Source organism: Desmodus rotundus, chromosome 7 (assembly GCF_022682495.2).
Source record: "Desmodus rotundus isolate HL8 chromosome 7, HLdesRot8A.1, whole genome shotgun sequence".
Classification (NCBI taxonomy): domain Eukaryota; kingdom Metazoa; phylum Chordata; class Mammalia; order Chiroptera; family Phyllostomidae; genus Desmodus; species Desmodus rotundus.
This window is the reverse complement of record NC_071393.1, coordinates 115,493,437-115,518,738: the sequence shown is the minus strand read 5'-3', so window position 1 is coordinate 115,518,738 and position 25,302 is coordinate 115,493,437. Positions and strand designations below refer to the sequence as shown.

Genomic DNA, 25,302 nt, shown 5'->3' with positions numbered 1-25,302 from the left:
GGCATGATGCAGTCATAAGGCGGTGTTTTGTCCTGTGATTCTCCCACGTCCCTAGAAGGTGGGCATTCTTTCATTGTTCTTGTTAACAAATACTTAACAGTACATCTGGTATGAGCTTAGAGAAGATCACACAGCTCATTAGCTTTAGTTAGGCAGGACCCAAAGTCCGTCCCAGCATTGTGGGCTTGTGATTTCCTCAAGTGTTTGTACCCCTAATTCTCCACACCCCTGCAAAGGTTGATCACTCACTTAGACACACCATGTGCGCTGGCCTCGATGGAAAAGTCCTGACAGAGAAGGGACAATGGAGAAAGGACAGGAAGTCTGGGGAAGAAGGAAAACCATCTTTTAAATAGCGAGTGATAGCATCAGAAAGTTAATGGAGGTGGGTAGGTGGTGAGGAGCTGGCTTCCCTGGAAGCTTTTATCCCCCTCTTTTTGGGGATATAATTCACATACCACAAAGTTCACTATTGGAAGTTTCTTAATGGTCTCAGGCTGTCGCCAAAGGGGAAACTGGTGCTGGCCACTTGGGTGGGTGTGTCACTCGGAGCAGAGTCCAGAGAGCTCGTGCAGTCCCAGGCAGCCTCTCTAAGGCCATGTTCTACCCTCACCGGGACCCAGAGTTTGAAACCCTATCTAGGGTGCTTTGCTTCCTGGAGTGTTTCTCAGCAGACACTCTCCCTGGGAACTGGAACTCTGTACTCCTCCCTTTTCTGCAGTTTATGAAGGTCGAAGGTACGGGAAAGCTCACTCCTTGGGTGAGATCTCTCTCTCTCTCTCTCTTTTTTTCCTTCCCCAAAGGGCACCCTTCTTGGTTGCCCCAGAAGCCTGCAGGAAGGGCTGGAGCTTCTAAAACCAAAACTTTCACTTCACATGTCAGTGATTCTGCACTGTCATATCTGCAGCAAAACTGACCTCCAGGGCTTTCCCGGAACAGCCGCAGCTTTCTTGAAACATCTTCATCTGCCTGCCTTTGAGAGGTAGGCTTTCCCTGCCAGGCAGGGGCCACCTGGGACAGTCTTGAGCCATCCTCCCCTGCACACCCCCCTGAGCAGAGCCCCTCTTTCTTCCCTCCCTTCCTTTCTGAGGTGGCCTGCATTTGAGAGTTTAGTTGGGGTGAAGGGATAAGCTGCTCCAACATGAACAGAGCTCCTCCAGGTCGCTGACTTCTGCTCTCAGGCATCCTGCCACCCATCTCTACTCCCCTGCGAGGCTCCCTGGGTCAGGCGCAGCAGCCCAGCGTGGGACAGAGAGGAAGTCCTGGCGGGACTAGGCTGGGGAGTGCCCTTTGGAGTTGCTCCCAACTTGTTCCCTGGAGGCTGGGCCCTGGCTGCATGGTGGCAGGCTCTTCTAGGAATGTGCCTCCCCAGCTGGGTTTCCTGGCTGCTTGGGAACATCCCTGGGCAGGTCTGCACTGGCTCTCAGGGGCTCGCTCAAGGGGCTAGGCCCAAGGTCAGCTTTAGGGACTAGGCTCTAGAGGAAGGTCACCATGGCCAGAGACCTACAGAGGAACTTGGCAGCAGTGGGCACTGGAGACCAAGTGGCTTTGCTTTTGCTTCCTTCCCTTGGATGAAGTGTCAGTGAGAAGGAAGAAATGAGGCAAGTGTAGAAAATAAAAAAGGTTTTACACTGAGCCTCTGCTTGAGAGTCTAGCCTGTACTTGGGGCTAGACTCTGCCTTTCCTCTAGGGTAGATGGGAATAGGGGCAGAGAGGTGACAACCGATTGATGTGCCCGGGATCTTCTGTAGTCACTTAACCTCTCTGCACCTCGGCACTCATATCCACGACACAGGAGGAACAAAGCTCTTGCATGGGCAGGGCTGTGAAGCAGTGTGGGGCACGAGCTTTGGGAATGTCATGAACAACACCGACACAGCAGATGCTAAATGAGAGCCTGGGCTTTTCCTTCTGGAGGCAACTCCCCCAGCTCTTCCATTCACTCTTTATAATCACAGAATCATGGGTTTTAAACTGGAAGGCATTTCAAGAGGTCATCTATCTAGTCCAGTCCCCTGGCATAACTATATTTTGCAGATACAACTGTTTTGTTGTTACTTTGACATATCGGTCATAGCAGGGTGCAGAGGAGCCCCTTTCCTCCTGGGTGGGGTGTGAGGTCAATGCATACACGTGCTCAGGCCAGCAAAGGGTGGAAGGGGACAGACAGAAAGGTCACGACCCTTAGGAGCAAGTGTGGGGTTTTCGAGGGAGGGGGCGATGCTCTTGTCCTGCAGGCTCAGGGGGCCTGTGAGACTCTCATTCTGCTGTCCCTCCCCTTCTCCCTGAGAAAGCAGGGGATGCACCTACTTGTCAGGACTGGCCACAGGGGGATAGTGGTTGCCAGAACATAGTTTATTCTTCAGGGTATTTTTTCCCCCCTTCAAAGGTAGATCTCCGTCTGACTCATTTCCTTGGAAAAAACAAACAAAAACAGAAATGGAAGGAACAAGGAAAAACAGGGCTCCCACCCCTGGACTTTCTCTTGGTTCTGGAACACCACTGAATGTGGGGGGTCAGCAAGAACCTCCTGTGTAGCAAAAATGTTCCCCATCTTTCCAGCAGCCAGGCAGGGAGGGCTCAGGGGCACAGTGGGGAAGGTAGGAGAAATATGGGCGCGCAGTGAAAAGCTGCCCCAACTCTGGCCTCAGTTGCTAGAATTAAACCCAGAAGCTTTTCATCGCCTAAGTAATTGAGACGTGGGTCATTTATAAGTGCTAGGGCCAGTTTCTCAACAACCTCTACACCACTAGGATGCTGATGAGCCAAAAGTGAAACTTGGGAAGACTGTTAATAAAGTGCCTTGGAGAGAACTGCGCATGATTTGCCATGTCCAAAACCAGAGAATAATTCTTGGTGGAAGAAAGCGACTTGTGTCCTCCCCAACACCACACACACACTTTCCTGGCAGGCCCGAAGGATTTCCAAACATTTCGTCACCGTCTCCTCCTGACCTTGGTGTGAAAGGAGCGAGCCGCGTGGCCTGTTCCAGCAAAGCCATCGTGGGGCGCCGGCCTGGGCCGAGGGAGGGTGGAGACGGACTCCACAGTGGAGGTGAGGTCTGCTGGAAATCCCCAGCCACGGCCAGCCGCCCGGAGGTTTGAAGACGCCTTCGCTGGCCTTATTTGGTCGCAGGAAGTGGGCGGTGCTGGGCCTGCGAGTGGGGAGGCCGACCCGAGACAGTCGTGCTGATGAAGTGGTAGAGCTGGTTCCTGCTCGCCGCCGTGCCGCGCGCGCCGGCCGGCCGCTGGGGCTCCGCGCTCCCAGCCGCGAGTTGTGCAATCCTTTGTAGCACCTCAGAGTCCTCCTCCTGCGCTGTTGCCTCTCGCCCTCGCTCTTTTTTTTTTTTCAAGCTGTGAGCTCAACCGATGAGTCAGAGCAGTGCAATCCTGACACTGCATCGCAGTGCTGGGGGTGACACGGAGGGAGAGAGAGCGATCGCGAGGCGGACACCACCGGCGCGGGGTGCGCCGAGGCTCCTGTGCCGCCAGGGAGAGGTGACAGCCCGCGTGTCCCTCTCGGGCCCCGCCAGTAAACTTCCCAGCCTCGAGAGGCGCCGGCTGGTGGAAGCCCTGCGAGCGCCGCGGGGAGGCGGCGGCGCCTGTTTGTTTTTAAAATCGAGGAGTGCGTGCAGGCAGCTGGAGTCTGAGAGGAGACCGAAGGCGGCGGCCCGTGGCGGAAAAGAGACAGCCGATGCCGGAGCTTGGGCAGGAGCGGGTAAGTGGGGCTGCCGGGTCGGCGGCCGAGGCCTGCAGGAGGCCAGGCGCAGCCCGCCGCGGCGCGGCGGCCCAGAGACCCCGGGCTGCGTGCAAGCGGTGGCGGCGGAGCGCGCGGGCTGCAGCTCTGCAGGCGCGGCCTTGAGCTGGGGCGCGGGGCTGCGGAGGGCGCGGCGCGTTAACTTCTGCGGCCTGGGCTGCTGAGCGAGTGTATGTTTGTGTGCGTGGGTGTGGACCTGCGTTGGCCGCTCCGCAGCCCGCCCCGCCGTGACCCGCACCCCCTGTCGCAGCTGCGTGTGCAGCGCCAACCCGCCGGCGTGTTTGTGCAGCTACGCAGCTCGCGCGCGGCCCCCGCCCACCCGGGCGCGGCCCCGGCCCCGGCCCCGGCAGGAAAACCCTCCCCATCCGCGGGGCCAGTGGCGGCGGCTGCTCCTCCTCCGCCTGAGCGAAACGTGGTGTCCGCAGGGACCGGCTTGCGTGACGAAGCTCAGACCTGCCAGGCGAGGGGAGGGGCTCGCGAATGCAGGAACTTGGCGCGGGAGCCCCTTCTCCTTCCAGTGTGCACGGGAAAGTGGACACAGAAACTGCCTGCGCTGGGAGTTTGGGGCAGAGGTGCAGGGCTGGCAGGAAACAGGTAGAGGCCTAAGCTGGAGTGTTCAGGCGGGCGGGCTGGCCCCGCGCACCCCGGCGCTGCGGGCGCGCCTCAGACCTGTCATCTCTCACCACCCCCGCCCGCCCGCGTGCTGCTGCCTGCCGAGCTCTCTTCGCGCCTCACCGTGTGCTTGCTTTGGTGGTGCCTGTCCGGAACGCGGGAGCGCGGATGTTTTCTTGCCCCTACATATGGCTGGCTTGGTGGAGGTAGTCGTACCCTCTCCCTACTCACACATACAGAAGCGTGTGCACCAGATCGCCCCAATGCGGGCCCCTACCCAGGCCTCTGGACAAGAGCCTGGTGCCGTCCTGGGGCTTTCAAGGCTCAGCCCCAAGGAGGGCAGACCTTCAGGAGATACCTGCCACTCAGAGGGGAGGCCGCGGGTATTCCAGCCCAACCTCCAGAGTGAGCTGTTGGAAGGATGAAAGGGGAAGTTACTCGCCCCATTTAAAACTTTGTTGGTCACAACTCCGTTGACTACTTCCTGCTTCCACCGTCCCACATTGGACCTGTGTGCCAGGCTGTGGAGCCCCGCTCAGGAGCCGGCGGGATAAGGGGACAGCGGCAGGCCCTGGGTGACTGTGGAGGCCGCCGTGGCACGTGTGTGCAGGGGATCCCTGTTGGCAGTTGTGGTTGGGGGGGAGGGGAGGTCTGACTTGCTCCAGCAGGGGGAGCCTGGTCTGGTAGCGGCCTGCAGGTCTGGCCTCTCCTTGTCTCTGCAGCTTCAGGATGGAGATTGGAGGCCTGGTGAAGGTGGAAGAACTGTAGCTCTGAGGAGAAGCTTCTCTCTTCCTTTGGGCCAGGATGAGGGGAGGAAACCACCTACCTGTCTTGCTCCAGCACCTCCCAGGGATGGTGTGGCACATGCCCCTTTAGAATCAGAAATGCACCCTTTCCACAGGCTGTTACCTGGCTTCAGGACAAAGGGGAAAGGAGAACCCTTTCCAGGTTGAGAATTCAAGGGTCCTCTTTTTTTTCTTCTGCTCTGGACACTGAATAACAGGACTGTAAACATTCAATTACTGTGATAAACCATCTCCTCGCATGGCCCTGACCCAGAGTCCACTCTAATTGGATAGGCCTCTGGCTGGTTACTCTAGTCTGAGTAGTCCCAGGGGACAAGGTGGTGAAGAACCTGGAGGGTGCCCTCCCACTCCCCAGCCCATGGAGCTTGCTTGCTCCAGACTGCCTTTCCACTTCCAGTGTGGGCTCTCCAAGCACCAGGCTGAACCCTCCTCACTCCCTGTGGCTCTGCCAGCCCCTCACCCCACCCTAGGAAAGAGTGCCCTGGAGTGCCGGTGGGGATGAGAGTTCACCTTTTAAAGGTGGGATTTAAAAATAGCTGGAGTTTATTAACCAATGGACTCCAGCAAAGTCAATAAAAAAGAAAAAATAAAAAATAAAAATAAAAAACCCAAAATTAAAATAGAAAAGTAAAATTAAAAAATTAAAAAAGAGAAGCAGTGAGCTACTGCTTTTAATAAATGGAGGGACGGGGAGACAATATACAGTTACAGACTCAGCTGAGGGCCTCCTGTGGCTACAGAACCCAGGGAGGTTGTGCCCAGTGGAGCCAAGGCCTCTGGGAGCCTGGTGAGAGGAGAGAAGAGCAGGAGAAGGGTAGGGCAGGGGACACATGGGCTTAGGGTCCTGGGAGAGGAATGGGCTCAGTCCAGGACTCTGTGGCCTTGGAAACCTTGCTCATGGTAGAGTAGGGATGGCTCCAAGTAGGTGGGAGTTTCTCCCTTATACCTCTGTGGTCCTGTTTCAAATGCCACCCACTTCTTCGGAGAAGCCCTAGTCTTCTTCTCGACACTTATTTCCACTTTATGTAGTCGTTTGTGTACCTGCTGTAGAGTAGTCAAAAACATCAACTCAGAGCTAGAGTCGGAGCTACACCTCCTTCCTGGAGCTGCAGTGACGACTCTATGAATTAGCATACGTGAAGTGCTGAACGCACATTTCAGCCTTATTGTAGCCCCTGCTCTAGTGTAAGCTCTGTATTGTTCCTACAGTGCCTGCATCTAGTAGCTGTTCTCTGTGTGTTAGTTGGACAAATAAATGAAACATCTCCCTCAAAAAAATGTGGACCTGGCATATGGTGGGCCCAGGGAGTCCTGCTGCTTGGACGCCCTGCACCAGTGACCCTCGGGCACCCAGTTTCCTGGCACTGCCCTGTGGCTGGCCTTCTGGAGAGTCATCCTGACCCCAATGGGACCTCAGGGTCCAAGACTGTAGAGACTCCTGCCTGGGACTCTGCTAACCTGGGCATTTCCTTCAGCCAAGCCAGTTGGCACCCTTCCTGTGAGTGTGCACGCGTCAGTGTAGAAGAAGCCTGGAAGCTCCATTCTTCCCTGACTCACCAAAGTCTGCAGGAAATGCAGCCAGTGGTCTCATTCTGTCGGAGGGGTTGCTTCAGCACCGAAGCACTCTGATTAAGTGGGGCTAAACTAAACAACTCTGTGTGCTGGGCTGGGGCTATGTGGAGTGCCCTGAAATTCCTTGTTCGTTCTTAAGGGATCCGCATTTGCATTCTAAGCAACATCCAGGATACCGTGAGACTGTGAGCTCATTTTATGAATCAGAAGCATTACAGCATAACTTCGGTGTTAGAAATTGCTGTTTGGAATCCAGATCACCCTCCCTCCACCTCCAACACACACACTTACAGGGGCTCTCACAGTCACACACTTGGGAACGATAATAGCAAAACTTGTCCACACCCACTTCCACCCCCACACTCAGAACGTCATTCCGGGATGGTGTGTGGACAGCACCTGGGCAGAGACTGAAGGAAACTTGGCTGGGGCATGAGAGCAAGGCCTGGGTAGACCTGTGCTCATCCTCCAGCCTCTCTCTGTGCTTGCTGGGTGGATTTGGATGTTGCTTAATTTCCCGAACCTCAGTTTCCTCATCTGTAAGATGGGGTTGATAATGATACCTCATAGGCTTGCTGTAAAGGTTAAAAAAGGTGATGCATGCAAAGCGACTAGCCCCATAGTATCTATTCAACAGGTAATGGCTAGCATTTCACCGATTCCCACTAAGTTCAGCTGTTCCCCTTTTGCTCCTCCCAGGGAGGAGGGAATGAAGGGCACCCTGCTCGTGGTAGGAGAGCAAATGAAGCACGTTTTCTAACTCCCTGGGACCTGGTCACAAATGTGTGATCCACTCACGGCCAAACTGGCTCAGACCCTGGTGCCTGCGCATCTTTGCAAGCGATTCTGTCCCTGCTCAGCTTCCCGGAGATCAGACTGTGCTATCTGGAACCTCCCCGCCCAGGCCTCAGGCTGAACTGCTCACATGGGTGGGAGGAAGGCTGCTTTTTCAGCCAAGAACAAAGTTCCCTTGCCTTCGCTTCACCTAAAGCAGGGGTCCAACCTTTTGGCATCTCTGGGCCACACTGGAAGAAGCGTTGTCTTGGCCACACATTAAATGCACAAACACTAACGAAAACCAATGAGCAAAAAAAAAAGTTTGTGCATAATTTTCATGACATCCGCCACCAGAGATAAGCAAAAAAGTCCTCACATAACCCTAATTATGCAGCAGCCCTTTTGATAATCTTTTAAAATTGTCGAGCAGGTCCCAAGTGTGTGATCACTAATATAGAAAATGTACATATCTAAGTACTGTATTTTTTGGACCATAAGATGCACCAAGGTTTTAGAGGAGGAAAACAAGAAAAAAAATCTTTGAAGCAAAAAATGTGGTAAAATATTTAATAATATAAATACCCCCCCTCCACCGCTAACCAGGTAAGCCACATTTGGACTATAAGACACACCCCCATTTTCCTCCCATAATTTGGGGGCGAGGAAGTGCATGCATCTTATAGTCCGAAAAATATGGTAATAAAACAGTATAAAACTTAGTAATAAAACTAAGTAATGTTTTAGGTAAGTTTATGGTTTTCTGTTGGGCCATATTCATAGCCATCCTGGGCTGCACGCGGCCGTGGGTGGTGGGTTGGATACCACTGACTAAAGCCTTGCAGTATAACCTCATTGGAGAGATGTCTGGGTGGAGCCTGGGGTGGGAGTTGGCCCTCCAAAGAGCACTTTGGCTTTTTCACCAATCGAAATAGCTTTCTGTGGGGGGCGGGGGGGGGGGGTTGTTGTGCACCAAGATATTATATAAAAAGAAAGTTGCCACATGTCAGAAAAGAGCTGGGGTTTTGCTGGGGTGGGGTGGGAGTCTGACTGAGGGACATGATTACTGACTGTTGTTTGCGGGGCGGGGGGAGTAGGGGGTGTTGGGCGGTTGGGAGGAGAGGGGCCAGGGGCCTGAGGCTGGCAGCGCTTCTGGTGCTTCCTCTTCCTGGAACATAGCCTGGTACTGTGGTGGGCTGGGGAAGGTGCTCCCTGTACCCTCTGCCTTTTTCTGCAGCCGCAGGGAGCTCTTGGTGTGAGTTTGGTTATTTTTTCCAGGCAGTGCTTCTTTCTCCAAGAGTCTCAGGAAGCCGGGAAGGGAGCAGCCTGGGCAAGGTTTGTCCCGGCCAGAGCTTAGAGAGAGGCAAGTACACCAGGCTTGCAGCCAGAAGGGGGTTACTTCTGAGGCTACCCACCTTCTCTGGGGAAATGGGGTTCGGAGAGGAAGGAAAATGATGAGGATTTTGATTCTCAGCTTTTTCCAGCAGTTGGGCAGACAGAGGCTCCAGTCTAGACTGCTGTTGCTAGAATTTGCCAGCTCCTTGGAGCGGAAGGGCCCGTAGCTCAGAAAGGAACTCAGAAAAGCTCTGGCTGGGTAGCTCAGTTGGTTAGAGCATCACTTGATACAACCAAGGTTGCGGATTTGATCCCAGGTCAGGGCACATACGAGAATCAACCAATGAGTGCATAAATAAGTAGAATGACAGATTGATGTTTCTCTGTGTGTCTCTTCCCCTTACTCTCTCTCTCTCTAAAATCAACAAATTAAAATGTTAAAAAATGGACAGCTGTTCATTAAAAAAAAAATTTAAAGAAATACTTAGGTGGTAACTCCAGTGCTCAGAATGCTTGTAAGCTGTCCTTTCTCCCCCTTCCTCCTCTTCCTCCTCTTCCTTCCTGCTCCCTCCTCTTCCTGCTCTTCCTCCTTCTCCCTCCTCCTCCTCATCCTCCTCCCCCCAGCTTTCTGTTCACTCCTGTATGTATGTGGCTGCAGCTCAGATCCCCTTCCCCACCTGACCTTGCTCTGGCTGATCTCCCCAGCTGGCCTCTGGTCATGGCCCTGGGCTCCCCAGCTCCCAGGAGTCACCCCAGAGCTGGAAAACACTTTGGGACATCTAGTCCAACTCCTTCATTTTCAAATGGGGAAGCTGAGAGGCAGTGAGTTCCCTGAGGTTCTCATAGGCTGTCTCCACTTTCACCTAAGGAGGGCGGAAAGAAGAGCTGCTCTGTGGCTTCCCCAGGTCCCTGCCCCTCCCAGCTTGAAAGTTGGGAGGGCCACTTCAGTGCAGGAAGAGCCCAGAGGAATACTGTCTGGACTCCTGGGTGTGGCTCAGTCCTTAGCTGGCTCCACAGTTATTTATTTGTCTGTTTGTGTGTGTGTGTGTGTGTGTGTGTGTGTGAGTGAGTGAGTTTTGTGGTCGGGAGACTGGATCTGAGTGAAAGCAGAAGTGCCCACGCTATGTCAGCTATGCAGTGCACAGATTGGCCTGGCGGGGATGGTCGGGAGAGGAAGGAACGGCAGAGGCCCCTCTGCTCGGGGGCTGCTGGTGCCTTTTTGTGTCCCTGCAGCAGTGCTTGCACACTTGAGTGTAAACAGCCCTTCCATGTTGCTAGCAGCTGCCTTTCCCTGCTGGCTTTGGGCAGAAGAGTGCCAAAAATAACCGGGCGGGTACTTCCACTTGTGGGACATTCACCGGCCTCAGGGCAGGCTTGCTCGCTCCCAGCGGTGGGGAGGGCAGCCTGTGTTCCTCGGCCCCTGCTCAGACTTCCTGTGGCCACCCCCTCCCCAGCCTCCCTCAGGTGCTATCACATTCCCTTGTATTGCTCTTCTCAGAGTGAGCCAAGGAGGCTGGGGAGCCCATTATGGGCCTAGAAGTTCTGCCAGGCATTATCTGGGGTCTCTTGTCCCACTGTGTCCCTGTAGTCCCTGCTGGTACAGCTGAGTCCAGGGGGGCCTGTGCTGGGCGTGCCCTTTCTGGGTCCCTGGGCCAGGTGCCCTGCGTGCCCGCAGAGCCTGATGCTGTTTCTGGGACCCCTAGTCTCCTTGTCCCGCTCCCGGCCAGCTCTGCTCTCAAGCCAACTGTAGGACTGGAAGAGTCAGACCACCCAGTCTCCCCGACCTGCCAGATGTTCAAGACTGATAGTGATGCTGCTCCTGCCCGCAGTGGAGAGAGGAAATCACATTTACTGGGTCCCTACCTGCGCCGGTACTTCATGTATATACATTAACCTCACTTAATCCCACAGTAACTATGAGGTGAGAACACGAGGCCCATTTCCCAATAGGGAAACTGAGGCCCACAGAGAGGCTGATGATTAGAGAAGCTGGGACATAGTCTGTTGGGCCCTGAAGCCCTGTCTCTTTACTACGCAGCTCCCATGCTTCTCTGGGCCATTTTCCGGTGCACAGGGAACAATGCTTTGCCCCTTGGAATGAAGTGCTGATGGCAGGAATTCAGGAACCATTAGACTGGCTGATAGTGGAGATATTTGGAGCTGGGAAGGGAAGACCCTCCGAAGCCGTCATCTCCAAACAGTCACTCATGCATGGGAGGAATGGAAAGGCTTAGTTTAGGCCTCCCAGATACCTTCCAAGCAGTTCCTCACCCCCAAACATCGTGGCCTCTGTAGTCCCGAGATCATCTCTGGGACAGTGGGCTGGGGGCAGGTGGATTATTGGGTCTTCCTTGCTGGCTGATGGTTTGACCCCGGGGGCCGGTCATTCCAGCTGTCTTGGCCCAGGTCCCGGAGAGTCTGGTTAGTGTGTACTTGGGGCTTAGGCTGAATGTTCTGCCAGTGCCCAGTGCCAACGGCCTCTGGGTGTATTTCAGGAACAATAAAGAGTAAATCAACACAGGAGAAAAGGCCCTGCAGCAGCTGCTCAGAGACTGGAGAAACGAAAGGAATGTTGGAGCATTTGGCACAGGCCCTGGATCTTGACCGGAGCCTGAGAAAGGGCGTGACTCTGCCTAGATGGCTGGGCAAGTGAGGCAGGTGGCCCCCTGGGCCTCCTCTGCAGCCCCTCAGGATACCCCAGGCAGCCGTGCTGCGGCCCAACCCCCACCTTTGCTGGCAGCAAGTTTTTGTGCTTCTTGGTCACTAGCAGATACTGGGAAGCCATATTGTCCCCATTTTTGCTCCAAAGCAGCAGGAACCCCCCACCCCGCCTCCAGCCATCAGTAGATCTTGGTCCTTCCTAGAGCTGGCCAGGCAGGAGAGCCTGGGCTGATGAAAACACAGCATCTAGAAGACACCCCTGCTCCACCTCCCTTCTAAGAAGGAGACAAGACAAACATCAGCAACCAGGTTTGAGAATATCACCTGGGCGGAGGCCCTGCCCACATCTCTACCCCAGTGACCATGTGTATTTGGGCAAGTTACTACCTCTCAGGGCTTCAGTTCCATCAATCATGAAAGAGAATTTGGACCAATGACCTTTGGAGCAGGCAGGTAGTGTCTGTCTCCCTTATTCAGGGTGTGAAATGACCAGCTTTTACTTAGGAATTTAAGGTCTTGAGTGGGGGCCCATCTGAAAGCCCTGTGCGGAGAAGGGGGTTGCTGTGGCTGGGGCTGAGGCTCAGTGCCCTGGGGGAGGGCCACTGACACTAGTGGGAACCCAAGCGTGGAGCTGACCTGCTCCAGACTTCAGGGTGCTGGGGGAAGGGACAGGAGTCTGGGCCCCATTGGAATTTGGAGCATCTGACAAGAAGGGGAGAGTCGGCTTTATTTTTAAAGCTGTTGGGCCAACCATGGGTGTGGGGTTGGAAAGTGTTGGAGGGGTGTGGCTTCCTCTTGAGCAGATGTTGAGCCTTCCACACAGGTCGACCCAGGGGTGGTGTTCACCAGTAGCCTCTTCATCAGCAAGGCCTCTCTTTACCCGCCTTACCTGACCAGCCACACTTCCAGACCATCATGAAGTTTATCAGGCCAGCCAAAGCTGCCCTTCAGGGAGAAGATGTGAGCCTCCCAGAGGGGCTGACCTCCATCCTGGACAGCCTGGTGTGGCCCCTCAAGTAAGAGGCTGAGCCTGACACCCTGGACGAAGCTTGCAGAAAGAGTTCTGGGTTCTAGTCCTGGCCTTGCCTCTATAGTCCTGTGACTTCAGGCAACTGATTTGACCACCTAGGTACTCAGGTCCCTCACTGAGAAAGGGGAGAGTAGTGATACCTACCTTTCACTGAGGGTTAAACAGGATCACGTGTGTAGCGTGATTGGCATAGAGTAGCACCCTCAAGAGATGTTAGAGGTGGTGAAGATGGTGAACTACAAAGTCCTATTTTGTGGTTTTGGGATTTTACCTTGGCTCCAAGCCCTGCCCAGTGTCTTGCCAAAGAAGGGGCCTGTCTAAACGGAGACATGAAGCAATGTCATTGGAGTCTTCCCTTCTGGGCCCTGCTTGTTCCTGGCTGTGTATGTATCCGCAGGCAAATTCCTTTCCTTCTCTGGGCTGCTTTGTGGGATGAGGAACTGGACTAAGTGAACACTGACACCGCTCGGTATTTGGAATCTGTTCGGCTTCCTCAGTTGGGCCCTGCTTTGCTGGTTGGCTCTGAAGAGTGGTGCAAGCCACCTCTCTCCCTGTGGTGTGGAGGCTCCTATTCTCGACTGAGGTCCTGCTCACCCTGCAGCTCCCAGCCCCCCTCTGCAGGCCCCTCCCCTCGGGACCCTGTGGGCTCTCCCACCTTCCAGGGGTTTTTACAGTCTTGATGGGAGCCTGTTTCTGGCAGACTGGGAGGGGGATTATTTCTTGGGTGGGGGGAGTGTTATATGCTGTGCTCTACTTGGAAATGCCCCCAGGAAAAGCAGCAGCTCTGGGAGGGGACATGAGGAAGGGGGGTCCCTAGCTGGCTTTGTGGGGTTCTCACGTGTCGCATTCCTTCTGAGGCCTACAATGTGTATAGATTTGAAATTTTTCTGGAAGGATGATGGAAAGACCAGGGACTTTGAAGGCAGACAACATGGATTTGAATCTTGCTCCTGCCACCTTAACAGCAGAGCCTCAGTTTCCCTCTAGAATGGGGACAGTGAGACACCTGGATGGGAAGTTTGTAAGCACGGATTAGGGTGTGTCAAGTGCTTGGCACGGGTTAGTTAGTGTCCTTCTTTTGCGAAGGGTCTGACTTTTGGATATTCTGTAGACTGGCTTGGGGAGTGAAAATATTTGTCTATGACCATTCTCCCAGGGAGAAGCAGGGCAGCATAACAAGCTGTTACAGACCCAACGGCCTTTCCCTCCCCCGCCTGTTTTGATTCTGGCCTCAAGCGGAGAGTCGGGTTCAGTGTGTGAGCAGTGTGGGAGTGGGAGAGGGGCTACCCAGGCGTTTGCAGAAGTCTGAGATCTGCGGCTTCCTGGAGCTGTGCAGAAGTCAGGAGTATGTGGTCTCCGTCGGGAGGGAGTGGCCTTTCTGAGCTGTGAGAACTTGACAAGTTACTTTTAGCCTTCACTTCCTGTAAATTCCCCAAATTTCCTTCTGCTATTGATTTCTAATTTTATTTTATTTTGATTGGAGAACACATTTTGTATGATTTCAACCCTTTTAAATTTACTGACACTTATATGTGGCATAACTTCCGTCACACCCTAGAGAATATTCCGCGTGCTCTGGAGAAGAATGTACTCTGCTGTCGGGGAGAGTGTTCTGCAGACATCTGTTAGGTCTAGTCGCTCTACAGCGTTTAAGTCTCCTTATTTCCTCGTTGATCTTCTGTTCAGTTCTTCTGTCCATTATTGAAAGTGCAGTGTTGAAGTATCCAACTACTATTGCCGCGTTGTCTGTTTCTCTCTTTAATTGTGACAGTTTTTACTTCATGTATTTTGGGGGCTCTGTTGTCAGGTGCATATATGTTTATAATTGTGATATCCTCTTCATGGATGGACACTTTTATCATTATCAAATGTCCTTCCTTGTCTCTAATTCTTGTTTGTGTCTTAAAGTCTATTCTGCCTAACGTTTACATAGTAGCCATTTCAGCTCCCTTTTGTCTGTTGTTTCCATGGCGTATCTTTTTCCATCCTTTTACTTTCATCCTATTTGCGTCTTTAAATTTAAAGCGTGTGTAGCCCTGACTGGTGTGACTCAGTTCCTTGGGCGTCATCCTGCAAAGTGAAAGGTCACCTGTTCGATTCCTGGTCAGGGCACATGCCTGAGTTATGGGTTCGGTCCCCGGTCCAGGCGCGTACAAGAGGCAACCAATTGATGTTTCTCACATCGATGTTTCTCTCCCTCCCTTCCCCTCTCTCTAAAAGATAAAATAAATAAAGTGTGTGTCTCTTATAAACAGCATACAGTTGATCATGTTCTTTAACCCATCTTCCCAACCCCTGCCTTTTCATTAGAGTGTTGAATGTATTTACATTTAAGTAACTATTGATAAGGTAGGATTTATGAATGCCATTCTGCTGTTTGATTCCTATCTGTCTGATGTCTTTTTGTTGTTGTTGTTTCCTTGTTACTGTCGTTTGTGTGAAATAGATATTTTTGAGTATACCCTTCCTGACCCATAAAATGAGACAAAGAAGAGTGAGGGTTAAACGGGGTGTTGCCTGCAGTGCACTTAGCACAGTGCCTGGCAGATAAAACAGTAAGTGTTTAGTGGGCGTGGGCACTTGGTTAGGCTTCAGGCACTGGAAGAGCCACAGTCAGCCCTAGGACTAGCTTAGGGCAAAGTCCACCCAAGGCTCCGTGGGACCCATCGTGTCTCCTGGGCAGGGCACCGCACTCCGGCAAGTGGGCACTTTAGGGAGCGAGGAGCGGGGGGGTCCTTGGAAGCTGCTTTATGCCAGCCTCTGACCCTCTAGCCGTTCCCCTGACCTGGCACATGGGCACCACCTTGGCTGCTTATGAAGCATTGCAGATTTCCCACCTGGAACCACCCCCTGGCCGTCACCAGACTCGTGAACCAGTCCCTCCTGGTGAGTTTGAGAACCACTGCTCAACACCATTGGGCAGCAGAGAGACCCCTTTTGGAGTCGGCAGGCTTGGATTCAAATCCTGACTCCTTGCTTGTGACCTCAGGATGTGACCTGGAACAAGTTACTTTCAGAGCCAACCTTTCTCATCGCTCAGGTGGGAATAAATGGTTACACAAGTAAGCGGTATTCACACACTTTGAGCAGGTGGGCAGTGCTGGCGGTGACTATTTCGCACGGCAGGTGCTCTTTACAAAGGTGTTTCTTTCTTTGATTCCTGGGCACAGGCTTTGTCCCTCCTTCCCTGCCCTGGGCTCCTCAGTTCCTCACAGGCCGGAACCAGTGAATGGTGGCTCCTGGACCAGACATCTGGTTACGTGTCAACCAGTCTACTGCCCCCTCCTTTGGGCCACACTTCCTCCGGGCCCTGCTTCTCCCAGCCTTGGTGCAAAAACAGAAGGGAATTGAAGAAGCACTATGAGATAGCGGTTAACCCTGAGTAAGAGCATGATGATTCAAAAAGAGTAAGAACAGCCTGTGCTGGAGGGCTGCCTGGAGGCGGTAGGCCTTGAAGGAAGGCAAATTGTCAGAGTGGAGGCACGGGTTCCAGGAAGAGGAAGCAGCTCCAGGAAAGGCTCAGAATCAGGGAACTCTCCCAGGGGTGACCCATTGTGACCTCAAGCCCCTGCACGGGCCACCCTGCATTATAATATGGGTGTTTCTGTGTCTCTCCTCCACTGGACCAGGAGCTCTGTGCAGGTGGGGACTGTGCCTAGTCTCCTGCATCTCTCCGGAACCTACAGCTCTGCAAATGTTTGTTGTGAGTGGATGAAGGGGCAATGAGCAAACCTGAAGGGCTGCAGAGAGAGAGAGAGAGAGAGAGAGAGAGAGAGAGAGAGAGAGAGCGCATGTTGGGTGTGGGAGGGAGTAGACAGGGGGAGGCGCCTGTGAGTGACCTCCTCTGTATCTTGGCCCAAGGCAGAGTCTGGCACTGGGGCCGGAGAGCCCTGCCCTAGACCTGCCGGGGAGCCAGGCCTTTCTAGAAAGGGAGGGAGGAACTGGAACAGCCTCTGGTGTGGTGAGCCCTGTAGGGCATAGAAAGGGTCGTGAGGAGACCAAGGGCCCCACTGGTTCCCTTGAGCCCTTCTCCAAAGGTTCAGTCACCTAAGGACCTGGCTGCAGGGACAGCTGCTGCATCTGTTCTGGAGGGAGCCTGAACCTACCGGCTTCGACCTCACTGCCCCTGGGTCCCAGAGTTCTGTTGGGAGGGGTTTTTCTGGGCTGCCTGTGATCCTCTGTGGCCTTTGCCCAGGAGGGAGGTAAGCAGTACCCCAGGGTGGGTGGAAGCTGAGCTGGAGGCTCCATCCTTTCCTGGCTCTACCCAAGACAGTGTTTTCTCTGCCTCAGTTTCTCCTCAATGAAACAGATCTGGCTATCTCGGCTTCTCATGGACACTCTGGGGATGTTTGCAGGGCAGTGGGGGAGGGGACAGGAAAGGTAGCTGCCTGAGCGAAGCCCTGAGGCAGCCTCATCAGGCAGAGGATTCTCCTCTCACAGGTGTCCCTTTAAAAGCCCCTCATTGTCGTCATTTTTGTAATCAAAGCTCAAACTGCAGCTGGCTCGAACCCTGGCCAAGTCTTTTAAGCCTGATCAGCTTGGTAGCTGAGACCCCTGGGACTCAGGACTCCTGGCCTGTCTATCTGGCCTCTGCCCTCCAGAGCCGAAGTTCAGGCTGGAGAAGTGATAATTGGGGGAGTCTCTCTGGGCTGGGAGTGGGCAGATCCTAGGGCCTGCTCTTCCATACCCTCTGGGGAAGTGACACATGAGGAGGCAGGTCCTCCTCTTGGTTGCTGGTGTCTCCTTCCTTACTGGTTTGCAAACCCCTTGAGAACAGGGCTTATGTGTTCAGTGACTTGGAGAAATGGGGCCCTTCAGCCTGTGTGAACTCCAGTTGAGAAGGGCATGCAGCGTTGCCAAGGCCGGCACTGTGTCCAGAGGGAAGGGTTATCGAGGGCCTCGGCAACTCTAGCTGGTCCACAATGGCAGTCCCAGCCCACTCGCCCAGACTGGCTGAAGCCAAAGGCCCCAGAGTCTCTGAGAGAGAGTTTTTTGGGGTGTGAGCCTGGGCTGCAGGGTCAGCTGGGCCATGCTGGGCTCTGGGGAGGGCCCCTCATCACCACGCCCTGGCTTCCTAGACAGACACCTTGGCATCTTGAGGCCTAGTGTAGCTATATCAGGGCACAAAGGAAGACCCCACAGGCTTATGTCCCTGGCTGTGGGCTAGCAGGGGTGGGAAGCCTCGTGGATGAAAAGTGAGGCAAGGGCAGTGGTGGCCCAGGCACTTTTCCAGTCGGCCTGCATGTGGTGTGGGGCAGCAAGTGACAGTAAGGGGCAGGTGGCTTGTGGGCCAGCAATTGGAGCAGGATTTGGGTTTCGGTAAGTTGATGAGGGCTTGGGGCCACTGATGGGGTGGGGTGGGACAGGGTTTAGGAGGTGGGGTCTTTGTACTTTATCTCAGCATCATGGGAACTCTGCTCAGGGAGAGAGACCGGAAATCAGGGCTGGGAAGGAGCCCAGGGTGGACCCACTGGCCTGGACCCCCACTCACAGTAGGGCCTCTGCCCAGGCATGGTTCTGACTCACCTTGGGTGCAGTCTTGAATGAGCATCCCAAGAGATACAAACCAAGTGCCACGCACAGCATTCTGCAGGGGCTGTGTGCTGTGGACAAAGGAGTAGGCACCTGGAATACACTGTGCTGAGTGTGGTGATGGGCACTTAGGAGTTGCTAAGGGCTCATAGTGAAATTCCTGGCTCAACCTTGGGGTGAGGGAAGATGTCCCATGGGAAGCAGTGTCTAAGACCTGAAGGATGCGGAGGACCTGGCCAGATGACAAAGGTGGAAAGGTGTCCTAGGCAGAAGTACTCCCTGGTCAAAGACTTGGAAACAAAGCGGAAACAGCGGGGTGGGGCGGGAGCAGTTCTGAATGACGGCTGAAGCGCAGTGTGTTGGGAGAGGTGGCAGGAGCCCAAGCCTGCAGGGACTTGTGGGCATGAGAGCGAGTTTAGGCTTCGTCCTAAGATAGCCTCTTTGGTGCTCAGGGAATGAGCTGGCTTCAAGATTTGGGGCCTTGTTGGATGCCATACTTGGATTCAGTTTGCCTTGGGTTAGAGATGCATGAGCTCTGGCCCCCTCTTCCTACTGCTGACTGTGGGGCGGGGTGGGGGTGGGGGGCCAGGTTGTAATAGCAGGAGCTTGGAACGTTAGCTCCAAGGGCCAGGGGGTCAACTCTCATCCCCACATCAGAGATGAGCCCTTGGCTGCTGGGACCAAGCTGGGCACCCCCTTCCTGGCCTGTGTAACCTTAACTCATAGTAGTCTTTCCTCTCAGGTGGCCACACTTGCAAGTGGCCTTGGTCCCCTGAACGGTCATGGCCTTGCCCCATTGCCCTGTGGTAAGGGCTCACTGGACTCTCCCAGCCCATGCTGGGCATGCAGCAGGATCACTGATGGCACATGGGGAGCGGTACATGTCCATGGTGATGTCCCTGGAGGGCATGGTGTCACCATCAGCACAGAATCCAAAGGCCTTTCCAGCACCTTCCCCCATGTGTCTGCAAAACACATACGTAGGTTCAGCATTATTTCTTTTCTTGATACTTTCTTGTGGAGAAAGTACTTCTCACCATAGATCCTCCTGAAAGCCTCTTAGATCTCCAGCCCCTGACACCAGACTCTGACTCAGCCTCCTGCCCAGGGGTATCCCTGGGTCTGGTCCGGGACTGGTTGCAGTAGTGTGGTGTCTGGAGGACGGGAGGAGTGAGTGGAGCCTTGGCAGACAGTCAAACAGATTGATAGAGTGGGTTGCAGTGTCGGGGCTCCAGGGTGACGGTGGGTTTCCTTTTGCAGTGTTCCTGCCTCCACTGTCAGAGAGCCTGCGGGAGTCCTCATTTCACCCTCTTCCCTGCAACTTCGGGGAGGTAGCCGACAGGTCAGCAGCCTTCAGAAGAGATGGCTTCCTTCCTCTTCCTCACTGTGAGGAAGGCCAGGCTGACTTCTACCTGAGGGACCGAGGAGTGGGGCTGGGCAGAAGAAATGGGAGGAAGTGGCTCAGCCCTGGCCAGAGCTGCAGGCTGTGAAGCACAAGCGGGGTATGGGAGCTGGAAGCCCCACCAGCAGCAACCACAACTGCATCAGGGTGGGCTTGCTGGGGTTGGGGAGTGCAGGCCGGAGGGAGGGACCAGCCTGTGAACCGCACACTCACGCTGACCCCTCTGTGGTAAGGCCCTTACCCCCCTCCCCTTCCCTCGCTCTGTGTAGGACTGAGGGTCTCAGCTGGCCTGGGGGGAATAGGAGAGATTTACCTGCCACAGGTGTAGGCAGGGGTGGGAGGCTTCCCAGGGCCAGTGAGGAGGGATATCTATGTCCAGAAAATCCTTGCTCTGAGATGTTGGGGAGGGCACGGTGACAGGAGGGCATGCGGAGAAGAACCTGGTGTCTTTGTGGCATGTCTTGGGGATAAGGAATAAGAGCTTGGTCTTGAAGTCAGACACAACTTAGGTTCAAGTCTTGGCTCTGCAACATAATTAATGTGTGACCACTGGCAGGTTGTTTAGTCCCTCTGAGCTTCATCTAGCTCACCTGTAAAATGGAGGTTAAAAATGTTTTGGCTTCATGCTGCTTTATAAGGCTGTTGTGGGAATTAAACACATGTAAAGCACTTAGGACGTGCCTGGAACAAGTACGTTGTTGTTGCTGTTGTTATTATTAACTACTACTACTACTACTACTACTACTACTACTACCACTACTACCACTACTACTACTAGTGCCCTGCTGCCTAGGTGTGCTCCCTCCCCTCCTTCCCCCAGGGTTCCCAGGCATCTTCCACACTACCTCCATCTCCCCAGATGATGACCTTTCTTCTCTGATGGTCCCAGCTCTGGGTGTCCGTGCTCAGCACTCTTAGCCAGCCATCCAGGAGGGGTGACAGGGAGGCCTCTTCAGAAGCTTCTGGGGGAATTCAGCCTCCCTGGAATTGGCCCCCTTTCTTCTGAGTTGCTGGCCCAGCTTTGGAAACCTACTCAGTGGCCCTCCTTGATGGGCAGGGTCAATGGTGGGAGGCAGACCAGCTGAACTTCGTCCCTCTGGGCCTGACCAAACAGCTGCAGGTGATCCAGCCCAGCCCGGGGGGTGGACAGGAGCAGCCCTGCACTGGAGCCCCACTCAGGGGCTCCACCCCCACCTCCCCAGCCCAGTGTGCAGAGCCTGCCTTTCCAAGGTGGTGGGCGGCCATCCCGTGCCTGGTGTCTGTGTCTGGGTGCCCTCCACCAGGTGCACACTCACACGTGCACCCACACTCACATGTGCACCAGGTACCATCTGCCACGTGGGCTTTCCCTTCCCCCAGACTCCAAGCCCAGGCTGTGGTTCACAAGGCAACAAAGCTAGCAGGGCGGGGGGCGGGGGGCACGGGGGAGGAGAGGCATGAGTTGGGGTAAGCCTGTAAGCGTCTGAGGGGCTCCTGGCCCCCTGAAGATACGTGGACCTCCAGCTTCCCCTGGGCACCTTCCCCTCCCCTTTCCTCTTCCCCTCCCCTCCCTTCCCCTCTCGTGTTCTTCCTGCCTCTGTCTTGCTTCTGCAGACGCGTACTTCTAGTTCTTTCACGCGGGCTGGTGAGGCAGAGCCCAGCTTTTGTAGCTGGGACAGCCCCATTCCGCAGCTTCTCGATGGTGCCCAGGATTATTTTCAGTCTGGGGGCTAGCCTTTGGGTGTCTGCTCCGGACTGGGTTAGCTGTCAGAGAATGAGAGTTGAAAGCGAGAGAAAGGGGTTTGTTCGAAAGGAGTTCTCTGTGGCCCTCTGCACTCTGCTTGTCCAAATCCTGACCCTCACGCTGGGGCCAGGATGACTTGGGTGCCCTCCTAGCCTCTGTCCCTCCTCCAACTTCCATATGAGAAGACAAAGGGGGTGCAGTCGGGCAGAGTCACTCACTTCAGGGTTAGAGCTGAGGAAGGAAATGGAGGAGGAAGTTCCTCCCCTTAGGGGTGCCGGGTGAAAGTGAAAGGCAGACAGGGGGCCTGGAGTGAGTCACGCAGCTCTGGGAGGGGCAGGGCTGGGGAGCTGCGGAAGCCTGCACTGGAGTGATAGCACCGGAGCCTCCCTGGGGCCGGGGCATCTCGGGGTGTAGCCGGCCGGGGCTTTGGGGCTTCGTACCAGTGCCTGCCGGGTGCCGCCCAGACCCTGCCCTCCTCTGCTTTCTGCTGGTCTCCTGGGAACTCCCAGGCTGCTAACAGTGACCTGCAGCGTGGACGGGCTGAGATCTGAGGTTGGCCTGGACTTGCAGATTTCCCCAGGGTTTCTTTAGCTCCCCCGCCTGTTCCCTCCTAGCCTGAGTGGCTCAGGACCTGAACATTAGCCCTGGGAAGAGGTGGGTCTTGCAGCTCCCACCCTCTCCAGCTTCTCAGGGAAGAAAATAGAACCCTTTCTGAAGAAAGAAAGTCTTTGAAAATGCACGCAAGTTATACATGTAAGTTTACTGGTCTTGATTCTATGTGCTGTAGCAGGATAAACAGAGCGACCCGATTTTTGTTTTTTGTTTATTGGCTTTTAATCAACTTAGAAAACACAGAAGCACCGTCACAGCATGCTGTAGGGAAACGTTTCAGACCTAAGTTTTAGCAGTCTACACCCCTCAGTATCTTATCTGTTGCTCAGTATGCCAGGCACTCTTTGGCAGCGGAGCAGGGTGGGTGAGGACTACGACCAGCTACCAGGTGGCATCCCGCCTCCAGCCAGCCTGGGCTGCAAAACTGGTTCCTCTGCTAGTTTGGGGAAGACTCTGGCAGTCACAGTCCCACCCAGCAGGTTGTCCCAGGGGTGGGGCTAGGATGGCACACACCCTTCTGGGGCCTCACCTGCAAGCCTCCGTTCAAAGGACGGGAGCCTGGCCCTGGGCCCCGGACTCTGCAAGGACCTGGTGGGCTCCTGGCGCTGGGGCGGCACAGTTGGGAATGACCACTGTTCTCTCCACGTTCTGGGTCTGAGATGTGCTTGGAGCGTCAGACGAGGCATTAGCTGAATACAGCTCCTTCTGGGGCTGGGGGGAGGCTACTGCCTGATTGGATGAGAGAGGACCAGACCTGGCAGCCCCCTGGGCTGAGACCTGGCTTAAGAGGGGAAGGGGACCCAACGTGGTCTTTGTCGCCCCTTTGCCAGCCTGACTGCAGGAGCCCCGGCTGGATCGCAGCCCCACGCTCCCCCTTGGCAGGCGCCTTTGTGTTTCACAAATTACATAACCAAACGCGCTGCAGGGCCTCGGAGGCCCCTCCTTCACACTGTGCTGAGTCTGGGGCATCCTGGGAGCTGGGGCTGACACTGTTACTGTGCTTCTGTCTGCAGGCTCCAGGACCCCGTGGAGCATCATGAATTGGGAAGAGTAGACAAGTTCAAGAGCCTCTCCACGAAGAGGAAGGAACGGCCAGCAGTTCTCTCTCCCTGTGCCTGACGGCATCGTCCAGCGTTTCTCTCTGCCCCTGTTCAGCTCCCACTGGCTCCTGGACTAGGGCAGGGCTTCCAGCAGGACCTTCCCCCAGGGGATGGGCGACTGGTAAAGTAGGTCTCACTGCCTGGCCCAGCTGGCCACACCATGAACCTCCAGGCCCAGCCCAAGGGGCAGAACAAGCGGAAGCGTTGCCTCTTTGGGGACCAGGAAACAGCTCCCAAGGAGCAGCCCCCACCCCTGCAGGCCCCACAACAGCCTCCAGCCCCTCCCCAGTCCACCAGAGTGAAGGAGGAGCCTTACTTCGGGCACGAGGGTCCCACAGGGGCTGCCCCTGCCTCTCAGCCTGTGGAACTCCCCAACAGCCTGGCCCTGCTGAACTCCGTGGTGTATGGGTCTGAGCGGGCCCCGGCGGCCATGCTGCCCCAGCAGGTGGGCTCAAAGTGGCCCAACTCGGTGATGGCTCCAGGGCGGGGCCCTGAGCATGGAGGGGGTGGGGGCGTCAGTGACAGCGGTTGGCAGCAGCAGCCCGGCCAGCCTCCACCCCACCCCACGTGGAACTGCCACAGCCTGCCCTTCTACGGCGGACACAAAGGGAGCCCTCATCCTGGCATGGGGGTCTCTACCTACTATAGCCACCCCGAGGCCCTGAAGCGAGAGAAAGGCGGGGGGCTGCCGCTGGACCGCTACGAAAACGCCGTGCGGCCAATGATGCCACAGAAGGTACAGCTGGAGGTAGGGCGGCCCCAAGCACCCCTGAACTCGTACCACGTGGCCAAAAAGCCCCCAAACCAAACGCTGCCCCTGCAACCCTTCCAGCTGGCGTTCGGCCACCAGGTGAACCGGCAGGTCTTCCGGCAGGGCCCACCGCCCCCGAATCCCGTTGCCGCCTTCCCGCCGCAGAAGCAGCCGCAGCCGCAGCAGCAACAGGGAGCCCTGCCGCAGATGCAGCTCTTTGAGAACTTTTATCCCATGCAGCAGCCGCCCTCCCAGCAGCCCCAGGACTTTGGCCTGCAGCCTGCCGGACCCCTGGGGCAGTCCCACCTGGCGCACCACGGCATGGTGCCCTACCCTTTCCCCCCCAACCCCGATATGAACCCAGAACTGCGCAAGGCCCTCCTGCAGGAGTCAGCCCCGCAGCCCGTGCTACCTCAGGCCCAGATCGCCTTCCCCCGCCGTTCCCGCCGCCTCTCCAAGGAGGGCGTCCTGCCTTCCACCGCCCTGGATGGGGCTGGCACCCAGCCTGGGCAGGAGCCTGCCACCAACCTGTTCCTACATCACTGGCCCCCGAAGCAGCCACCACCTGGCCCCCTGGGACAGCCTCATCCTGAAGCTCTGAGATACCCGCTGGAGCTGAGGGACTCGCAGTTGCTGTCTGATGGGGAGAGACTGGCACCCAATGGTCGGGAGCGGGAGGCTCCTGGCTTGGGCTGCGAAGAGGGCATGCGGGCAGTGGGTGCGGGGGACTGTGGGCAAGTGCTACGGGGTGGGGTGATCCAGAGCACAAGAAGGAGGCGCCGGGCCTCCCAGGAAGCCAATTTGCTGACCCTGGCCCAGAAGGCAGTGGAGCTGGCCTCACTGCAGAACGCAAAGGTGAGAGGGGTGTGGGGTGGGGGCCTGACCGGCTGCGGGTGGGTGAGCTGTGTGTGGGGAGGGCACGTGACTCCGGGTCCACAAGGGCACTTTTCTCACGTCGTTGGTGAAGATGAAAGAACCCACACATTTCAGGGAGTTCTGAACTTCCTGCATGCAAAGAATCTCTACCTAGGTGTGTCTGTACCTGAGGGGGAGACGAGGTTTATACACATGCAGGGTTGCGGGCAGGAGGCGGGCTGAACCCTCGTGGGTTGGCTTCCGCATTGGAGGTTTGAAGGACTGGGAACAGTGGGAGGTGAGGCAGTTTCTACATCCAGTATGCTAAGGGACAAGACAACATAGTTGTTACCCAGGTGGTTATACTTGTCACAATGCATCGAACTGTAATTAAAAATAGGTGCACTTACTGTGTAAGTTATCCTGCAATAAAGTTGACTTAAAAGAGAAACCAATAACAATGGAGAAGAATGAACAGCGTGTGAACACCTGTATGGTACTTGGTGTGTCTTACACTTCACCACAAATAATTTATCATTAAACCCCATGAGAGGGATGCTGTCCTTTATCCTGTCTTATTGCTAAAGAAACTGAGCCCCAGGTAGGATTCCCCAAGGTCTCAAAGCTAGCGTAGAAGCCTCGTATTGGACCCCAAAGCTACTGTTTCTACTTCCTTCACTCGAGGTCGCACCCTCGATGCCTGTGGGCCAGGCTGATACATAGGAGGCTGCAGAATTTGACTTCCCCTCAGCCAGTCGCCGGAGATACAAAGGCCACCCTT

At 55.3% G+C, this 25,302-nt stretch overlaps 1 protein-coding gene across 8 annotated transcripts in view; it reads left to right on the top strand.

The window, feature by feature from the left end:
* MIDEAS (mitotic deacetylase associated SANT domain protein) overlaps positions 1–25,302 on the top strand; it is a 61,906-nt gene that overhangs the window by 19,547 nt on the left and 17,057 nt on the right. The window contains exons 1-3 of one of the 8 annotated variants that reach the window (XM_053927820.2): positions 3,037–3,717; positions 22,829–23,651; positions 23,790–24,521. In XM_053927820.2, coding sequence (XP_053783795.1) covers positions 23,076–23,651; positions 23,790–24,521 — 1,308 coding nt within the window. In that variant the 5' untranslated portion in view covers positions 3,037–3,717; positions 22,829–23,075. Of the gene's footprint in view, positions 1–3,036; positions 3,718–13,270; positions 15,433–22,370; positions 22,407–22,828; positions 24,522–25,302 lie in introns of those variants that run through there. The other 7 variants (XM_053927819.2, XM_053927817.2, XM_053927818.2 and 4 more) reach the window with 7 other exon arrangements.